This window comes from Pipistrellus kuhlii, unplaced genomic scaffold (assembly GCF_014108245.1).
Source record: "Pipistrellus kuhlii isolate mPipKuh1 unplaced genomic scaffold, mPipKuh1.p scaffold_m20_p_8, whole genome shotgun sequence".
Classification (NCBI taxonomy): Eukaryota; Metazoa; Chordata; class Mammalia; order Chiroptera; family Vespertilionidae; genus Pipistrellus; species Pipistrellus kuhlii.
Genome location: NW_023425584.1, coordinates 52,325,655 through 52,347,172, shown reverse-complemented (window position 1 = coordinate 52,347,172; position 21,518 = coordinate 52,325,655). Strand labels below are relative to the sequence as shown.

The 21,518-nt window shown below is 42.7% G+C and overlaps 1 protein-coding gene and 1 pseudogene across 2 annotated transcripts in view; both read left to right on the top strand.

Moving 5' to 3' along the window:
- The first annotated feature begins 3,248 nt into the window (after positions 1-3,248).
- On the top strand, positions 3,249-5,392 carry LOC118711319 (annotated as a pseudogene).
- A 7,571-nt stretch (positions 5,393-12,963) lies between these two features.
- Positions 12,964-21,518, top strand: part of RNF175 (ring finger protein 175) — a 30,795-nt gene continuing 22,240 nt past the window's right edge. Inside the window, exons 1-3 of one of the 2 annotated variants that reach the window (XM_036424095.2) lie at positions 12,964-13,840; positions 16,449-16,486; positions 19,605-19,746. In XM_036424095.2, coding sequence (XP_036279988.2) covers positions 13,778-13,840; positions 16,449-16,486; positions 19,605-19,746 — 243 coding nt within the window. In that variant the 5' untranslated portion in view covers positions 12,964-13,777. Of the gene's footprint in view, positions 13,841-16,448; positions 16,487-19,564; positions 19,747-21,518 lie in introns of both variants that reach the window. The other variant, XM_036424094.2, reaches the window with a different exon arrangement.

The window sequence follows — 21,518 nt, the reverse complement described above, 5'->3', positions numbered from 1 at the left end:
AGGCTGCTGGCCAGACTGGAGTGAAAGAAAGAGGCAAGTGCTGACCAACAGCTGCCATGGAGAAGAAATGAATCTTTGTATAAGAACAAATCTGTAAGAGATTTTTGGGCAGCATTTCCTAAGCGTACAAAGAGCAAAGGCTCTGTGTCCATGCACAAGTCAGTATGCTGAAATCCACAGGGTTGAAAAGGATCCATTTTATCTAATAGCGCCCTCCATTCGTCACTGTCTCGTCTCACATCAAATAGCAAGCCTGGATTTTTTTAGCTTTTTATTCTTGTTTACTATCATGTTTTCAATATTCTTGATGGAGGGAGGGGGTCATCTTGAAAAGTAAATCCAGCCGTATGTACCCCTTGTGCAGTCACTGCATCTGGATTGTGGAATAATGTGCTTTTCGCCTTTGAAACACACTGTTCAAGTACAAATTAGCTCATTAACTCGGTGATGATTTACTGAGCACCAACTATCATCATTGATGTATTTATTCAGTAATCTGTATGGAGTGTTTACCCTTAGTGATGAGGTCCCAACAATGACCAACACATGGCTACTCACAAGAAGCTCACAGTATAAGGCAGGAGTGGGGAACTTTTTTTCTGCCAAGGGCCATTTGGATATTTACAATATAACATCATTTGCAGGCCACACAACATGATCAACTTAAAAATTAGCCTGCCCTACTTGGTCAAACATTTAATTAACTCACCCCTAATGCATTAGCTGGGCCAGACAAATCATTTCATGGGCCTTATACATAAGGCCTATGGCCAGCGGTGGGACATTCCCCACCCAAGGAGTGCGACACCTAGGCATGTAGTAAACAATAGTGACTGAGATTCACATTTCTCCAGACCCTCCTGGACACAGTCTTCCTGGGCTCCATTTGTTCTTCTGAGTATAAGTTCACATTAAAATAATACTAAAAATCGAAATCTCCAGGCCCAGAAATTTTACTGGAGAATTTTACCAAACATGTAAAAAAGAATTAATGCCAGTTTTACATAATCTCTTTCAGAAAATAGAAGAAAGGGCGCTTCCCAACTCATTATATAAGGCTAGTATTGCCTTACTACCAAAATCAGGCAAAGATAGCACACATAAAAAGAGAAAAATATAGACCAACATCTCTCATGAACTTAGGCACAAAAATGCTTAACAAAACATTAGCATACCAAATCCAGCAATGTATAAAAATTATATGTATTATAACCTCATTGGATTTATTCAAGGTATGCAAAACTTATTAAAAAATTAATCAATGTAATTTACCATTTCAATAGGTTAAAGCAGAAAAATCATCTGATCAAGTTAATTGGTGCAAAAGAAAAAGCATTTGCCAAATTCCAATACCCATTCATAATAAAAATCTCTCAGTAAACTAGGAAACTATTCTCAAAGAGTATATACTAAAAACCCTACATCTAACTTTATACTTAATGGCAAATGACTGAGTGCTTCAAGAACAAGGCAATGATGTCCATTCTTTCTTATTCAACATTATATTAGAAGTTCTATACAGTGCAAAAAAGCAACAAAAAGAAATGGCACACATTAGATATGAAAAAAAATAAAACATTGTCTATTTATAGACAGCATGATTATCTACATAGAAAATCGCTAGGAATCTACAAACAACAACAACAAACAACAACAACAACAACAAACACTCCAAGACCTAACAGACATCTATTTTCAGAACATTCCACCAAACAGAATACACATGTTTCTTAAACTTACAGTGAGCGGCCCAAAGCTGGCCCCTGTATGTGGGTCCTTATGTTGTTTACTTCTTCATAGCCGGTTGGCAGCATTAGTTCAAAGCCAAACTCAAATTCTTACAAATCCCATTGTTTTAACTAGATCCAAAATTAGCATATTTTTAGCCAGTTAGAGTTCATCTGCTTCACATACTCTGCGGACCTGCACCCAATATCTGCTAGCCATAGATAAGATAAACCCATGGTTTTAAAGGACCCCCAATTGCTGCTGCCATTCAGAGCTGACTCAGAGCCCTACACCAGACTGCTGAGTGGCATCACCTGGATACTTCAGCGTCCTCCCCATTCCTCTCTTCCCTGGAGTTCCCTTACCCTCTTCCCTCTTTGGACGGTGGCCTCTGTCTCTGGAAGGCCTTCCACTGTGAAGGACTTCCCTCTCACGCAGCCCTGTCCAAATGCTGCCCAAACTGCTATCTTGTGCTCCCGTCCTACCTTGATCAGCCCACAAATGTCTGAACTCATCACACAAGTGCACATGGAACACTGTCCAGGACAAATCATATAACAAGCCTCAATACTTTTAAAAGGACCAAAATCATGTAGAGTATGTTCTCCAACCACAATGGAATGAAATTTGAAATAAATAACAGAAGGAAATTCACAAACATGTGAAAATTAAACAACACATTAAATATGTTTAAAAATTTAGGTGAATGACACCGAAAACTCAATATACTAAAAAGTAAGTGATGCAGCTAAAGTAATATTTAGACGAAATTGCTATAAATGCCTACATTGAAAAAGAAAAAAAAATCTCAAGTCAATAACCTGATCTTCCATCTTGAAAGACAAAGAAGAGTTGAACTAAGCCCAAAGCAAGCAGAATAAAGGAAGTTACACAGATTATAGCAGTAATAAATAAAATTGAGAATGGAAAAACAACAGAGAAAACAAATGAAAATAAACGTTTAAAAATAAAATTGACAAAACTGTAACTAGACTAACCAAAATAAAAAGAGAAGACCCAAATTACTAAAGTCAGGAATAAAAAAGGGATATTACTACCAACTTTGAAGGTGTAAAAAGGATTGTAAGGGAATACTATGAACAATTTTATGCCAAAAATTAGATAACCTAGACAAAATTGACAAATTCTTAGAAAGACACAAAATACCAAAAGTGACTCAAGAGCAAACAGTGATTCAAGAGCAAACAGAAAATCTAAATAGATCTGTAATAAGTAAAGAGATTGAATTATTAATAAAACATTTTCCTAGAAAGAAAAACTCAGGCCCAGATGGCTTGTCCGGTGAATTCTAACACACATTTAAATATCAGTCATTTACAAACTCATCCAAAAAATAGAAGATGGGGCAACATTTCCAACTCATATTATGAGGCCAGTATTACCCTGAGAGCACAACCAGACAAAGAAACCCCAAGAAAAGACTGCAGGCCAAAATTCCTTATGAATATAGATGCAAAAAACTTCAATAATCTAGCAGCATATTAAAAGTATTAGACACCATGACCAAGTGGGACTCATCCCCAGAATGTAGCTTGGTTTAACATGAAAATTAATCAATGTCATACACTATATTAATAGAATAAAGACCAAACACCACATGATCATATCAATAGATGCAGAAAGCACTCAATGAACTCCAACACCTTTTCAGGGTAAAAATACTCAATAAGCTAGGAATAAAAGGGAACTTTCTCAACCTGATAAAGCCATCTACATAAACCCATAGTTAACATCACACTTAATAGTGAAACACTGAATGCTTTCCCTTTAAGATCAGGAAAAAAATAAGTGACATTCACTCTCTCCACTCTTATTTAACATATTACTGGAAGTTCTAGCCAGCACATTATGGCAAGAAGGAAAGGAAAGGAGAGAGGAAGAAAAGAAGGAAAGAAGGGAGGAAGGGAGGGAGGGAGAAATGGATGGAAAGGAGGGAGGAGAGAGAGAATAAGAATTCAGATCAGAAAAGAGGAAATAAAATAACCATTTGCAAATAACATGTTCTTACCTATACAAAATACTAAAGAATCCTTTAAACCCTAGGTCAGCGAACTGCGGCTCGTGAGTCACATGCAGCTCTTTGACCCCTTGAGTGTGGCTCTTCCACAAAATACCATGGCCTGGGCGAGTCTATTTTGAAGAAGTGGCTTTAGAAGAAGTTTAAGTTTAAAAAAATTGACTCTCAAAAGAAATTTCAATTGTTGTACTATTGATATTTGGCTCTGTTGACTAATGAGTTTGCCTACCACTGCACTAAACTATTAGAACTAATGAATGAGTTCAGCAAGCTACAGGTTATAAGATCAATATACAGTAAAAGATTATATTCTAGCATTGAACAATTCAAAAATGAAGTTAATTCCATTTACCACAGAATTAAAAATAATTTAAAAAAAAACTTAGGTATGGAATAAATTTAACAATTAAAGTACAAGATTTATTCACTGGAAATTACAAAACACCAATGAAAGAAGTTAAAGAAGTAAATAAATGAAAAGACTTCCCTTATTCATGAATCAGAAGACTTAATATTGTTAAATATGTCAATACTTCACCCAATTGATCTACAGATTCAATACAATCCCTATACAAGCTTCCTCTTTTGCAGAAATTAACAAGCTGGTTCTAACATTCTCATGAGACTGCAAGGGATCAGGGATAGATAAGACAATCTTGGGGGGGGGAGGGGGGGAATGAAGTTGAAAGACTCACACTTAACCAATATTAAAACTTAATACAAAGCAATAGTAATCAAGACCATATAGTACTGGCATAAAGATAAGCACATAGATCAAAATAATAGAATTGAGAGCCCAGAAATAAACCATTATATTTATGATCAATTGATTTTTGACAAGAGTACCAAGACAGAAAGAGAGGAGGGAGGGAGGGAAGGGAGGAAGGGAGGACCCTCGGTGGTCCTGGATCTGTCTCTTGCTTCAACAGTGTTTAGGCAAAACAGACCCAAGGGACGCCCCTTCTTCCAGCCTCTGGCCACCCCTCTATGTCTTAGCCAGTCACCACCTTCAGAATCACCTCCCAGGACCAGCCAACACACCGCTGTTGTTGTTTTCTACCTTAACTCCTTATTGCCGAAACACCACAAGCTCCCAAATTTGTCAGAATTATTCCACTGAGATAGAGGCTGTTGTCAACCTCCTGGCCAAACTGCATTGCATGTCTCCCACACCTACCTCTCTTTGGGCTTCTATTTTTACAGGGAAGATGTGGCTCTGGAGGGTGTAGGCCACTTCTTCCCTGAGTGGGCGGAGAGGAAGGTAGGCGAGAAGAAGTGTGAGAGTGCTGAGCATCCCTTAAAGTTGCAAAACAAGCAGGGTGGCTGCATTCTCTTCCAGGATGTGCTGAAGCCTTCCCAAGATGAGTGGGCAAAATTCAGGACCCCATGGAAGCCACCCTGGCCTTGGAGAGGAATCTGAACCAGGCCCTTTTAAAGCTGCAGGGCTGGGATCTACCCATTTAGACGCTCATCTCTATGACTTCCTGCAAAACCACTTCCTGGATGAAGAGGTGAAACTCATCAAGAAGATGGGTGACCACCTGACTAACATCTGCAAGACTGGCTGACCCCCAGGCTGAGCTGGGAGAATATCTCTTCAAAAGGCTCACTCTCAAGCAGGACTAGTAGCCTTTAGAGCCCAAGAGACCTTTGAGAGGCCCCTCTGCATTCCCCTGGTCTCTGGCGTTTACCTGAGCCTCTCCCCGAAACTACTAGCCATTCTTTTAACCACCCTGAAGCCCTCTCCCAAACACTGGACCAAATGAACAATAAAGCTTTTTGCAGGAAAGGAAGGGAGGGAGGGACGGAGGGAGGAAGGGTGGGAGAAAGAGAGATGGGGAGGAGAGAGAGAGGAAGAGAGAGAGAGAGAGAGAGAGAGAGAGAGAGAGAGAGAGAGAGAGAGAGAGAGAGAGAGAGAGACTATTCAATGGGGGAAAGAATAGTATTTTCAACAAATGGTATCAAGACAACTGTATACCCACATGCAAAAGAATGAAATTGGACCTCTACTTCACACTATATACAAAAGTTAACTCAAAGTAGACCAAAGATCTAAATGTAAGAACTAAAACTATAAAACTCTTAGAAGAAAACATAGGAGTAAATCTCTATGACCTGAGATTAACCAGTAATTTCTTAGGTATGACATCAAAAGCCCCATACAAAAGAAAAAAATAAATAAATTTAAAATTTATGTGCTTCAAGGTATAACCTCAAGAAAGTTAAGACAACCCACAGAATGGAAGAGAATATTTGCAAATCATATATCTAATAAAGAACTGGTATCTAGAATGTATTTTTTATTAAAACTCAACAGTAAAAAAATTAATGATTCAATTGAAAAATGGGCAAAGAATCTAGACATTTTTTCCAAGAAGATACACAAATGACCAGTAATCACATGAAAAGACTGCGTGACATTACTAGTCATTAGGGAAATACAAATCAAAATCACAATGATATACTGTTTCACACCAACTAGAATGGCTAGAATTTTTTTAAAAATCAGATAATGACAACTGTTGGGGAGGATGTGGAAAAATCAGAACCTTCATACTTTGTCAATGGAATGGTAAAATGGTACAGCTAATTTAAAAAACAGTTTTACATTTCTTCAAAATCTTAAACATAGAGTTACCATATGACCAAACAATGTACTATGTAAATATATTTAAGAGGGCTGAGAACATGTATCCATAAAAAATGTTCTATATGAATTTTTATATCAGCATTATTTATAATAGCCAAAAAGTGGAAACAACCCAAAAGTCCATCAGTTGATGAGTAGATAGACAAAATGTGGCATAACCATATAATGAAATTTTATTTGGCCATAAAAAGAAATGAAGTACTGATAAATGCTACAAGATGGGTGAACTCTAGAAACATTATGCTAAGTGAAAGAAGCCAGACACGAAGGCCACATATTGTATGATTTCATTAATATGAAACATCCAGAAAATCTATGTAGACAGAAAGTAGATTAGTGGTTGCTAGGGGATGGAGGAAGGAGAAAGGGGTAAGTATTAATGAGCTGGGGTCTCTTTTGGGGGAAATGAAAATGTTATGAAATTAAATAGTGAGGGTTGCACAGTTTTATGAATATACTAAAAGCCACTGAATTATATACTTTAAAATGGTGAATTGTATGGTATGTGAATTGTATCTCAAGTTTGTTATGGGGAGGAGGGGAGAGAAGGCAGATGACCCAAGGCTCAAGGTCACATAGTGAATGTGTTCTGAGACTTATAGCCAAATTTGTTTTGATTCTAAATCTTTTTGTCTGAACTAGCAACCAACTGTTGGACCTCCTCCTTTTCTCACATTGCAGACTTCCAGGACCATGCTCTTCACTCCTATAGAGTGCACCACTGCCCAACACAGAGTCTCTGTCTCTGCCTCGAACTGTCCCCCTGAGCTTTGGTTAGTCTCTGTGGACATCTCTGTCTGCATGTCCAGAGATGTCTCAAAATTAACATGCATTCTAACAAATTTAACTTCACCTTCTACAACCTTCTCTTCCTTTTATGAATAGCTCTAATAGGTAGTTCCTGGCTGGTGTCCTTTCCATCTCTCAGGCCATTTAAAAAGCAAAGATAATTAACCCACCCCAGCCCAGTAAAAAAATCAAGTTTCTCATGTTCAGGTGACCAGCTCTGACCATTTTTCTTTGGTGATTCTTCACCCAGAGGACACATTACCAAGAGATTTTTCATTCTCATGCCACACTAATAATGCCTTAAATATATACTTCAAATATGGACACAATAGCAATGAAAGTTGAAAATAGAGACCCGCACAAAAATACTTAGAGATCAGTAAGCAGTAGAGGCAGGACGCCGATTCAAGTCTTGCCAGGCACTGAGACCACACATGCCCTTTCTTCTTCACATTCATAACAGGACAAAACTTCCTTTGAGTTGTTCACTTAAAGCTGCCCCCAAAACTATAGCCACTTTGACTGGTAGCCATAAGGTCTTCAGGAAAATCTTAACTAGTGGTGTCTATTCATTAAATTGCCCACTATCCTATCCAGGGATTTTTGTAAAACTCCCCTTCTTTAGAGACATGGCAAAATGTGTTTCCTATAAAAATTAAATACACATAAGTAATTTTATGCCAAGATATTCAATTTTTATAAATAGTCATAATTCAACTTGTCCAGCACAAAAATTTTTGTTTATAACCATTCAGTAACTTAGGACAACTAACATCCTTTCAAAAAAAAAAAAAAAAAAAAAAAAGGTGACATCAACAACAAACAACCCAAAACACTGATAAGCCATTTGTCTGATCATCTGAAATAGTGTAAATAAGTGTTTTATTTCCATGTGTGCACTAGTCCAACTATTACATGATGTGCTAGGGTCACTGTATTTACAGAATAAATTACAAAAACAACAATGTCTCCAGCACTCACGCAAGCCACAAGCTTTTAGAATTGTGTGGCTAGACTCCATAATTGATGTTCATTCGACACAAAGATTAAGATAACAGGTAGAATGGAACCCTTCCCACTGCTTTCTTCTCCCAGTCACATCTTGGCATCTTAAATGATGGCAAAAATATGTCCCTGTCCTGATTAAGGACATAACATTATAAAACAACAATTGGTCATACTAGTACATGCACATTCCGAACTGCTTGAAAAATGTGAAGAGAACAAATTAGGCCTCTTGTTTGTCTATATGGATGTGCAGAGTTCTCAATGGGCCTGTAATGGGTAGAATGGGAAGATCTGTGGCCACAGAGACAATGGCCCTCTCTCCTTCCAGGAGGAACCTCTGCAGGCCATGGACTGGGGGAAGCCACCCGTCCTCACTCTCCCTCTGTGAGGCAGTGAGGGGCCTGGGCAGAAGCATGATGACCTGGAAATGTGAACGCGCCACCGATTCCATTGGGCTCCATGCCAGGCATGGTGCGAGAGGCAGTGGTGGAATAAAGATGGCAGAATAGGGTCTCTGCTCCCCAAGCATTTGCAGTGGGTGGCTGATAAAGACATAGGTGCCAACACCTGGAACAGAAAGCAGCCTGGAACAGAGGCAAATGCAAAAGCTACGAGAGCAAAGGGCTGAGAGAAAAGCATTCCCACTGGGGATCTGGGCAAGCCTGGTGAGAGAACAGGACTGTCATAAGTAGGGGGGTGTCCTAGAGTCCTTATTTGTCCCTAACTGTGACTGAGGATGATAATAACAGCACACCTACTACACTAGGTGCCTTTAAAGATTCAAAATATATAAAATTCCTGGCATTAGTAGGCACTATAACAAGTGTTAGCTATTCCCACAGGTAAGGGAGCATAAGTAGGGCCAGAAGTATACATCAGAAGGCTTTAAAATCTAGGAAAAATGAACCTTGCACTTTGGTGTTGCTTCTATAACTTATCTTGTTTCAAGCCCTCCAGTAGGACGCATATCTAAAGTCAAGAGAAAATAGAAACATTAGTTTTTTCTTTCATGAGATTGTGGCTTTTGGTGGTACAGAGGTGCAGTGTGACCTTTGCAATGATCCTGAGGTGTAGCGATCATGGTGGCAAGTCCCTGGTCTTCACTAGAAATGACAACTTTTGCATCAGGTCAGGCTTTCCTGGGGATGCTCTCAGTGAAGCCTTGGGCCTCGCACACAAGCCAGGGCTCAGGGAGCAGTGGCGCTACTATGCATTCTTAGAGGGAAACAGTTAACCTCTTCTAACTTCCACATCTTCATCTGTAAAACGTTGGGTGGCGATACCTGTCACCAGGGGTCATTTTGAGGATTAAATGATATCAGATACATAAAGTGCTGTGGGTAGTCAATATTCACTCTTTGCAGTTATGACAGCAAAGACTGGCTTCCCTGGGTCAGGCTGGTAAAGATGACACTTCTTAGAGGAGGCACCGGAAAAGGGATACAAGGAGAGGAGGGGAGAGGAAGGGGCCCCACAGAGGATTTAAATGTGGTTTCCCTCCTGCTGAGGGGGCCTCTGCACTCAATAAACTAGAATGACCCTCGCTGAACTCCCAGGCATGAAAGTATAGCTGGTTTTTAAAAGCAATTCTTCTTTCAATAGAACTGAAAGGCTTTCCCTGGGAAGAGGCTCAGTCCTAAAACCTGCAGGACAACCCATGAAAAGCGGGAATGTGCCCTCTCTCTCTAGGGAGCAGGGAGCCCCATCCACGCTGTTGTCTGAGCACTGGGACCCGCTGCCTCCTCTATTTCAAATTAACCAGAAACCTGAGAACCCGAAAGCTGAGCCCCAGCTAACATTATTTAAATGAACTGGCTGTTACATGAACCTTAAACCACATGTCATTTGGTCGCGGGGGCTGCCCTGGGCCAAGAGACATTAATATAGAGTTCCCAGCTCACAAATGGATTGTGTTCCAAACGTGCATTTGGAAAGCTGTGGTTTGAAAGGCAGAAATTTACTTTCCCAGAGAGGAGATGTTATAAATGGTGATTGGGGCCACGCTAGCTCACAAAACTCCATGTAATCACAACAGAGCTAAACATTGCACACTTTAAGCCAAAAAAAAAAAAAAAAAAAAAAAGTAAGAGAGAGAGAGAGAGAGAGAGAGAGAGAGAGAGAGAGAGAGAGAGAGAAGAGGTGGCACTGGCTGGGTGGCTCATTTTGCTGGAGCATCCAAAGGTGGTGACTTTGATTCATGGTCAAGATGCATACTTAGGTTGCAGGGTCAATCCCCAGTCGGGATGCATTCGGGAGGCAATCAATAGATGTTTCTCTCTCATATCCATGTGTTTCTCTCTCCCCCACCCCCACCCCCTTCCTTTCTGTCCAAACTATCAATAAAACATATCCTTAGAGGAGGATTAAAAGAGAAAAAGAAAGAGTAGAGGTCAATAATGTTACAGTATTAATAATTAAAGAACAAGATAAACAATAAAGTTAAGTAGCCTTTAGTCTTCAGAACGAGTAGTTAAGCAAAGGCAGATTTAATGAAAGGAAGGTGGAAAAGTCTATCCAGTGAAGCTGGGGGCCAGGGAAAGCTAGCCAGGAACCCTGGCAGTTAAGCATCAGACGGGCTTGTACAATTTCTAAGTGGTTAGTGTCTGAATGGGCTCTGGGGGAGGGCTGAGGGGGATGACTCAAAGGAAGTTAGCCTCATTATCTCTCTGAAGCCCTGTCTTTCATTTGTCAAAGTAAGTCCTGTCTTCAGAGTCCCTCTCCTTTTAGGAATGATGACCCTATGAATCAGTCTGCCCCTGACCTCAAGAATCACTGGCATGTAGAACTTTTGGTGCCTCTTTCTTACTGGTCTCTGAGATCAGACAAGCTCTTGGATTCTGCATTGCCTGGATGGTTAGAATTTCACACACACACACACACACACACACACACACACACCCATTTAGATGGAATCTGCTACTGCCATCACTTTGACAGAGGAAAGTCCCCACCAGTTGTCTAGATTCTCTCCATCCACCACCCTACTCCAGGTGACCAGCACTGTACCTGGTTGAAGACATTCTGAATCACCAGTTTTAGCTGTATCACTCAGGCTCAAATGCACATTTTATTTGTAATTATTTAAAAGACATGAGAAAAGAGGAAATTGAAAAAGAGAGTTTCTTGAAACAGATCATTTGCAAAACAATAAAGGATTTCTGCAAGATCTAACCATTAGATGGCACCATCAGCCCAAGGCAGTTCAGTGTCCTCAGAAGGGTAGTAAAGAAATGGGGAAAACCCTGACCAGTTTGCTTCAGTGGATAGAGCATCAGCCTTCAGACTGAAGGATCTCGGGCTCTATTCTCTTCAATGGCATGTGCCTTGGTTGCGATTGGGAGGCACAGACCTTCTTGATCTGGCCCTTGCTGGCTTTGCAGCCCCTTTCTTGAGTGGTGAAGAGCCCAACCATGGAGTCAGTCCTCTCTGGTTCAGCTGATGGATGTTTCTCTCTCATCAATGTTTCTAATTCTCTATGCCTCTCCCTTCCTCTCTGGGGGAAAAATATATATATATATATATATATATATATATATATATATATATATATATATATGTAAAATATATTTTTTTAAAAAATGGAAAAAATTAATGAATGATAATCAGCCAGAGGGTAGGCAGTCTACAGGGGAACACTTTGCAATCAATAATTTAACACATGCAAGGTATTCCTGTGACAAGAGAATATAGAAGAATTTGAGGACATTCTGGGCTAGAAAGAAAGGGTGGCCTTTGCCACATGAAGGCAGACCAGAAGCCAGGTAGGGAGGCGACATGTCCAAATGAATTCAGTATCTTTCTTTCCCCAAATCGACTGTTCTTTCAAAATTCCCATTCTCAGGGATGGCAGCATCAGGTGCCCAAATGCCAGGCTCCTCAAGCTACATGCCTGGGCACCATCCTCGAAGATCAGTTAAGTCTTGTAGATTCTACCACTTGGCACCATCCATGTCTCTCCATCCCCCCTCCGTCCCATCACTGCACACAAGGCCACTGCCACCTTTAACTACAGCAACAGCTTTTTACCTGGTCTCCCTATCTCGGGTCTTAGTTAAGCATCCCTCCCCCAACGCTTGCAGTCAAAAGACAAGTGTAGTAATGTCATTTTCTTGCTTGCCACTCTGTAATGACTTTCCGTGCTCCTTAGAATACAGCCCAGACTGTTAAAAGGGATGTACATAGACCTTCATGATCTGGCCCTTGCTGGCTTTGCAGCCCCTTTCTTGAGTGGTGAAGAGCCCAACCATGGAGTCAGTCCTCTCTGGTTCAAATCCCCACTGTTCCACCTACTAGCTTTGAAATTGGACAACCTCTCTGTGTTCTCCCGTGTACAACGGAGATTATAACACCACCGACCTCATGGGGTTGTCATGAGGACTGAATGAGTTCACACAGGTAAAGTACTTGGCATAGGAAGCACTTACCACAGCTAACTCTACTGAAATGTGTCACTACCCCCTGCTAGGCTGAAAGTTCCACAATAGCAGGGACATGTTCATCTGTGGGTCAGTCTCCACCCGTAGCTTCTGTGAGTTTGGGAAAACGAGCTATCACAAACTGGAATGAAGTTAGCCATATCAAGTCAGGAACCCTGGCAGTTTGGCATCAGACTGGCTTGTACAATTTCTGTCTAAGAGGCTAGTGTCTGACAGGGCTCTGGGGGAGGTCTGCAGCGGGGTGACTCAAAGGGAGTCAGACTATCTGATTGTGCGTTCCCTCTTGGTGTACTGCCCTAAATGAACACCCAAGTGTTCCTAAAGGCTTACTAAGAGTCCCAGCTTGTTCCAACCATGAGTCCAGGTGTGGGCCTGAGGCCAAGGGGAAGGAGAGTGTCCCCTAAAAGTGGACAGGACCAAGGCAAGCTGCGGGTGGTTTCCACAGCAGCCAGGGGCCAAGAGGGGCTGCGTTCTCTCCCCACAGTGGAGCTTCTCCCCTTTGTCACCTTGGGACGGGCCAGATTGGCCTCTAGGGAGCTGCCTGCCCTGATTAAAACTGCAGATAACCCAGGGCGGAGGCGCAGGAACCGAAGGGAAAGGAACACCGCCTTGGATACTCAGAGGCTCAAACTCCTTGCATTTGGACAACCGTCTTCTGATAAATGCTTCTGGCAGGGAGAGCTGAGAAGAAACGATCTCTCTTCCCCCCTCCCTCTCTCCTCTCTATTGCTCTCCCAGCTCCCAACGCTCTCCCTCCCGAACTCTGGGCTGTCCGCCAGCCCCATCACCTGGGAACAAAAACACTTGCCCCAGCCCAGCGCCCAGGACGGTTTTTTAGCGACGATGGCAGCCAACCGCCTCGCTCCGGAGGGGCCCTGGGCCCATAGGGTCTTCCAGTCGTGCTGGCAGCGGTGATCTCCAGCTCCCTCCTCTGCAGGAGGCCTGAGCGGAGCCAAGGGCTATCCCGCGCGGGGCCGGTGCCGCACAGCCTGGAGCGGGGCCGCCGCTCAGCAGCCGCAGGCTCGGCTCCCGACCGGAGTCAGGTCCAAAGGCGTCCCCTGTGGACTCGCGGAGATCTCGGAGCCCTCGGAGCCCTCGGAGCCCTCGGAGCCGGGGTGGCGGCGGAGCATGGCCGCGGGAGCAGAGCGCCAGGCCGGCGCGGAGCTGGAGGCGCCCCCCCAGCACGATCAGGTACGGAACTCGGGGCGCAGGCCGCAGGGACGGCGCATCAGGGCCCCCCAAGCTCACCCCGGAGCTGGGAGGCCGCGCTGACGTGTCCCCGAGCTCCCCGACCCCTCGCGGGGGGAATGGACCTCGGATGGAGGGGCGGGACCCCAGGGAAGACGCTGGTGCTTTTGCCTGATCCCCACCCAACCCACCCCACCCCAGGAAGCCAACTCCTCTCCATTTCTCTTCCTCTCTCTCCCTCCCTCCTCCCCTTAAGGAGAACAGCTTGAGGGATGGAGGGTGTACATTACGCTTGACTTGGTTCTCAAACTGGAGCGTAAGGGCTGGTTAAAACGCGGTAGGAAGAGATTGTTGTCCCCAAAACAGGTCCAAGGGAGGCTTTGTGGGATTCCTAAGAAGCAAGGGATTGTTCCTGGCTGGGGAGTAGGGGGAGAGGAGGTGGGGGGTGGGCAACGTTGATGCGGGGCCTTGGAGGATGGATGAGACCCGGCCACGTGGGTGATGAGGGGCCTAGATGGCGGGAACTGCAGACCAAATTGCTTGGAGCTGATGAAAACATTGGGGAGTGATCGTGGGGAAAGGCAAGGCGGGTGATATACACTAAGACTCTGTGGAAATCTGGCGTTCACAAAGGTTTGAGGTAAAAGATAAGGGAAAGCCAGGTTGTGATTGGCCTGTGGATCACGCTATGCATTTGGGATTTTATGGGCTTCCTTGCTGGTTTCAAAGCCAGACCATCCAGAGGAGGTTATAGATGGAAAACTGCTCACCAGGAGGGGCAGGAGACTGGTAGTCTCCTTTACTGCTGTTTGCCAATATCACTGCGCTCAGGAGGCATGGCCCCTCTGTTAACTTGGCCCTAGGGTAAGGTGGCCAGATGGTCCAGGTGTTGGCGGAACAATCCTGATTTCTAACAATTTTTCCCGCGTCCCGCGGCGTTTTAAAAAAAGTCCCGATTTTTTGAAAGATTGGAAACACTGGAAAGATTCTTTCCAAAAATTGGGACTTTTTTTTTAAATGCAAGACGATCTGGTCACCTTACCCTAGGGGACTCGCAGCTTTTCCCAAGAGCAAACCTCTGGTGATCCACCAACCAATAGTCAATGTGTTGCATGGAAGACAATTAGAAGTTGCCCTGGCTGGATAGCTCAGTTGGTTAGAGCATCATCCCAACACACCAAAGTTTCAGGTTCGTCCCTGGTCAGGCCACATACAAGAATCTACCAATGAGTTCATAAATAAGTAGAACAACAAATCAACATTTCCCTCTCTTTCTCCCTCCCTCTTTCTCGCTCCCTTTTTCTTTCTCTCTCTAAAAATCAATCCATGAATAATTAATATTTAAAAAGAAAAAAATGCAAAGGGCACTACAAACACATGTGTCCTCCTAAGATTACTTCCCCTACTAATTGTATCTTAAACTTTACCTCAAACTGCTGTTACAATAAAAGGCTAATGAGGCAGACAGTTGAGGCTCCCTGGTCAGGCCATTTGGCCAAGCTATCCCTTAGCCCTCTCCTTCACAGAAGAAGGAGAAGGAGAAGGAGGAAAAGAAGAAGGAGAGAGAGAGAGGAAGGAAGGAAGGAAGGAAGGAAGGAAGGAAGGAAGGAAGGAAGGAAGGAAGGAAGGAAGGAAGGAAGGAAGGAAGGAGGAGGAAGGAAGGGTGGGTCTCGGTCCCCACCCCAGAACTCCTGAATTAAAAATCTACATTTAAACCAGACTCTTGGGTGACTGCATAATGATTGGCATTTAGCTTTCAAATGGCCCAATATAATGTATTAGCAGTGATCAAGGGAAGGCACGTGGGTGCACTGCAGGTCATCCACAAGCACTTCCTGAGGATGGTCTCTGTGCTCTCCAGCTCCTACATCATCCCCTTCCCTGGGGCCGGGCCTTCAATGAAATTGAATTAGCGGGAAGACACAAAAATGCTCCAAACAAGTAGAGCCTCTAGTCAGATCTGTTTCTAAAACCTTGAACTTAGAGATATTTACTCACTGGCGCTAATTGAGACACCAACAAAACAAGTGGTTTTGTTTTTGTTTTGTTTTGTGTGTGTGTGTGTGTGTGTGTGTTTGTTTTTTGGGGGGGGTGTCTTAGATTTATACTTCATATCCCAGAAGCCAGGGTGATACTGCTTTTCAGGAGGCCACTCTACCACCTTGATTGAATGGCACCTCCTCTGGTTCTCAAGTATTTATTAGAGGCCCAGGCCATGAAATTCGTGCATGGTAGGGTCCCTAGGCCTGGTTGGCGATCAGGGCCATCAGGTTCCCCACCTCCTCCACCCACACGCTGCCACTGCATGGTTCCCCGCCTTCCTGTATCCTCTATGCCTCGCCACCTGCATACCGCCACCTTGCCCACCTCCAGGTTCCTGCCTCCCCACCTCCTCCTTCTCTCACTCCCTCAGCACCCCACCGCCACTGCCACCCTCACTGCTCCCCTCTTCATAGCCAGCGATTGAATTCCCAAGAGATATAATTTGCATATTAGCCTTTTATATATAGGCTAGTGACCTAATTACTGTTTTGGTGTGTGTGTTAGTTTATAAGCAAACATTTTATTGGAGCTTTCATTCTAAATTATTCTGGCTCATTTTTTTTTTCAGATCTCTCACACAAATCTTTCTGCAGATGACGAGTGGAAGTAAGTGATTAGTATATTTTTTATTTTTACACTAAAAAAGTAGATTTCTATCTTAACTGAGAAATTAAATGAAGCCATCATTTTATTTGTAAATTTCTAGGATAGAGAAGGTGAGTTAGCATAACCGTGCGTGCCCAAGGGTAGTATAGACCAAAACTATAGTGTGCTCTGTGCCACCCCACAAGCTGGATTTGTATGTCCTTCAAAATCAGGCAGTGCCAACTCAGTACTTATTTTGGCACAAGATACATCTGGTTTTCTTCATATGCTGCTTCCCCTGTGTTCTGTTACCTGTCACCACATGAAATGAAATAAGTGAAAAGTCCCTCCTTTTTTGCTTTATGGTAATCAATCAGGAATGTATTCCTAATCAAAATAGGAAATACTACATTTGTATACCATCACTTTATACTTCCTGAAGTGTTTCCACATTGGTTAGCTATTTGACATGAAATATATATATTTATATATTATAATATATATATTAGACTAATGTCATAAAGCATGTTTTGTTTGATATCTATGCAAGTCCTATTTTAGCTTGATGAGAGATTTACTCTTCTATCCACGTGGCCTAAATTGAAAATCTATTTATTACATAGAATATTAAATAGCTATTTTGAACTTGGGGCTGTAAGAACTATTACTAAATTCTTGTACCTTTTTATTTTTTTCCACTTCCCATTTCTTCAGAGGAATGAGCATATTTTTTAATGAGCTTCTAAAAACCATTCTTGTCTCCTAAGCTCAACTTCAACACAGAGACTAATAGTCATGTGATCTTACTCAGGATGTTTACCTGAAATGGACTTAAGAGTCTTAGTTTGAAAAATAAAGTGTTTCAGTACATCTTTGGTACCTTCCAGCATTAACACCCTAAGATTCTATCTCAAATAAGCTGAACACAAGTAAGAATATTTATTTACTAGGCTCTGTGGATTAATTTCTGCACATTCTCCAGCAGGGGGCACCCCTGGGATTTGAATGGGGTCCTTTTCTGAGGCACTTCTCTGCTCTATGTAATAGCTCTGTAAAAACGCTAGTAAAGGGAAGAACCAAACCCACATATCTAACAAGTACCTTGAAAAGGCCACTATCTTGTGACACAGAAGATCACTCTGCAGTGTTTTCTGAATGGTACCTTAACTATTATAAATGCACACCGTAACCAGCCATAAATGGAAACTTTAAGAGATTTTGTGACTGATGGTGCTTCAGTGGAGATGAAATTAATGCTAAACAATATTTATAAAGTTGTTGGTTGGCAATGTTCATAATTTCCCCTTCCCTAATATTAACCCTGGACTTCTTTTTCTTCCTCAGGCCAGTGGTTCTCAATCTTGGCTGTATCTTAAAATTACATTGGTGGGGAACTTTAAAAATTACTGATGCCTAGATCACCATCTAGAAATCTGTGATCAGTTTTCCAGGGTTATTATAACAAAAGGCCACAGCCTGAGAGGCTTAAACAACAGAAATTTATTTTCTCATAGTTCTAGACTCTAGAATCTAGAGGCTAGAAGTCCAAGATCAAGGTATTAGCGATTCTTGCTGAAGTCGGTTTGGCTCAGTGGTAGAGCATCGACGTTTCTATCTGTCTATCTCTCTCCCTTCCTCTCTGTAAAAAATCAATAAAATATATTTTTTAAAAAGGTATTAGCGATTCTTGGTTTTTTCTGAGGCCTCTCTTCTTACCTTGTGGATGGCTGCCTTCTTGCTGTGTCTTCCTCTGTGTGAGTTTGTGTCCTAATCTCTTCTTGTAAGGACACCAGCCCCGTTGGGTTAGGGCCCACCATATGACCTCATTTTACCTTAATTACCTCTTTAAAATCCCTGTCTCCAAATACAGTCCCATTCTGAGGCATTGAGGAAAAGAACTTCTACATAGGAATTTGGGGTTAGAGGTGGAGAGATACAATTCAGCTCATTATACCCAGCAATGGTGTTTTTAATTAGTATGGTCATTGAATGATCATTTAATTCACTTAATTGATCTGGGGTATAGCTCGGGCACTGTGATTTTTAACTTACAGCCAAGGTCAAAAACCACTGCTCTAGGCTTTCTTCAAAGCCACTTCTGCTATAGTTAAGCCAGATGACATCACCTTAGTGGTTTTCTCTACCATTGTGCAAAACCAAGAGTCCAACTGAAAGCCTGAATATTCAGCCATCATGATTTAATCTAAAAAATTATATATATATATATATATATATATATATATATATATATGAACAACTATCACAACTGAAACAACCAAACGGATGACTGAACAGGTTGTGTGGGATGACCAGACTGGCAGGGGGGTTAGTGAGGGCCTGAGGGCCAAACAACTAAGCAAAGAGCTGTGTGGGTGACCAGGCCAGTGGGGTAAGGAGGGGGCTTTGAGAGGCAACCAAATGACCTAACAGCAGGCTGCATGGGGTGACCAGGCCATGGGGGGACAGTTAGGGGTGATCAGGCAGACAGGCAGGTGAGCAGTGAGGAGCCAGTGTCCCGGATTGTGAGAGGGATGTCTGACTGCCAGCAGCTGGACATCCCCCGAGGGGTCCCGGATTGGAGAGGGTACAGGCTGGGCTGAGGGAACCCCCGCCCCCATGCACAAATTTCATGCATTGAGCCTCTAGTTGACAAATAAAATAACATATGTTCTTTGCAATTTTAGAAAATCCTGAGGTACAGACAGATCATTATTTTAAATTTGCAAGTGAGTAAACTGAGGCTCAGAAACCATAAATGACTATCTATGGTGATAAACTGGCCAATCAAGGACTGGAACCCAAGCTTTTCCAGGACCCATTAGTGGTTTTCTTTTGTGGGAGCTTGGGGGGCATAACTTAACTTGAAGAACAAGGCTGAAGTCCATACACATGGAAAAACTAAGGGCTGAAAGGAATTGACTTTGCTGATGAGTTCGGCTCCTCCTCTCAACTGCCTCTTCCCTAAGCCTGGGGGAAAGAGAGGAACCAAGAAAAATTTAGGAAAACTTTGTAGTCAAAGCTTAAAATCCCTTACATTTGAAATCCCTAACTGCCTTCTATGGGCCCAGCCTATTATTTTTTTTTGCTAACTGTGCAAAGGTTGAGGACTTTTGCAGATGACCTCATTTGCTGGTTCCAGCCTGCAGCAGGAGAAGATGTTCAAGATGCACCGGGGCCACGAGTCCATGCACGTGGAGATGATCTTGATCTTCCTCTCCACCCTGGTCATCGCCCAGATAGTGCTGGTGCAGTGGAGACAGAGGCATGGCCGGTCCTACAACGTAAGTCACCCTGGTGGCTGCTGGAAGCCTGCTCCTTGGCGGCCACATCCCTCCTTTATTTATTTGTTTGTTTGTTTGTTTGTTTGTTTTTTACCACTTTGAAGAAAATGGTTTAAGTCAGTGATTCTCAACTGGGTACAATTTTGGCCCGAGGAGACATTTGGCAACATCTGGAAAAAATTTTTATCCCCCGTGAAAGGGGTTGGGGGGATGCTACTGGCATCTAGAAGGTAGAGGCCAAGGATGCTGCTCAACATGCACAGGACACAGCTACTTACCACAAAAGAAACGTCCATAGTGCCAAGGTTGAGAAGCCCTGGTTTAAGGAAACCAATTTCCCTTTTGTACATGAACAACTTCTGCCATTGGCCCAGGAAAGGAGAATTAGGAATTCCAGAAACAAAACGTGAGGCTGTCTAACTTTGTTTCATTAGCAATAAACTCTGGCACCGATGGCTTGCATATTCATGTAAGCCTGTTTATGCAAACACTGCACTGACAGTCACATAGGGCACAATCCCATTTTCAAAGACCAATCCCATTCAAGCATGTCCACTTGACCTTTGCCATCTCACAGCCCCAGGGGCATCCCCGGGGCTGTTGGGCCTGAGACCTTACAATGTTTAGAGTAGTGGTATGCAAATCTTAGGGTGTAACTATCACCTAGAGGGCTTATTAGATCTGATTCTCAGGTCCCATACTGAGTTTCTGATTCAACAGGTACCCAATAATTTGCAAGTCTAGCAAGTTCCCAGATGATCCTGGGACCACATTTTGATGATCAATGGTTTGGACTTGAGTGTGGCCTAAGTGAGGAAACGTTGCAAAGGGAGAAGGTCCTCAATGATCACTCTACATGATTCTGGGTCTTGGACTGGTTATTTATAAGAAGACTCGCCTGTGACATATGAAGTGCTGGCTTAGACCAGTATTTCATTTTCCTCTTACCCATCATAAAGATTATTTTCTGTATAGTACAGGGTCTAAGGGGATTTTTAAGAGTTCTGTATAATACTTAAATTTAGGCAATTTTGTACATTTTACATAGAAAGAGCAATGTTGGGTGGTTTGTTTGTTTTTCTAGGTAGAATAGAAAAGAGAGGGAAAGACATTGAGAAACATCGATGTGAGAGAAACATATCGATAAGTTGTCTCCTACACGAGCCCCACCTAGGATCCAGGCTGGGGAGGAGCCTGCAACCAAGGTACGTGCCCTTGACCAGAATTGAACATGGGACCCTTGGGTCCACAGGCCAACGCTCTAGCCACTGAGCCAAACCAGCTAAGGCTTGGGTGGTTCTTGTTCTTTTGATGGGATAGTGGTTTTTATTTAAGAGAGCATGTATCAATTTGCTGCCATGTCACTATTGTCTTGTTAATTAAAATAAACATCCTCTATATTACAGAGGTGTTGTTTTTTTTAATAAAAGAGACTAGAATTAAACCTCATTAGTTATACTTTCATATCAAAGAAAAGGTTTTTAAATATATCTTGAACATAGTTTCCTTATCTGCAAAATAGAAATGCCTAACAAAATTTCTGGAGAAACTTACTTATACTATAAAAACACCGATATGGCCGAAACAGGTTTGGCTCAGTGGATAGAGCCTGGGGACTGGAGGGTCCCAGGTTCCATTCCGGTCAAGGACATGTACCTTGGCTGCAGGCACATCCCCAGTAGGGGGTGTGCAGGAGGCAGCTGATCGATGATTCTCTCTCATCGATGTTTCTAACTCTCTATCTCTCTCCCTTCCTCTCTGTAAAAAATCAA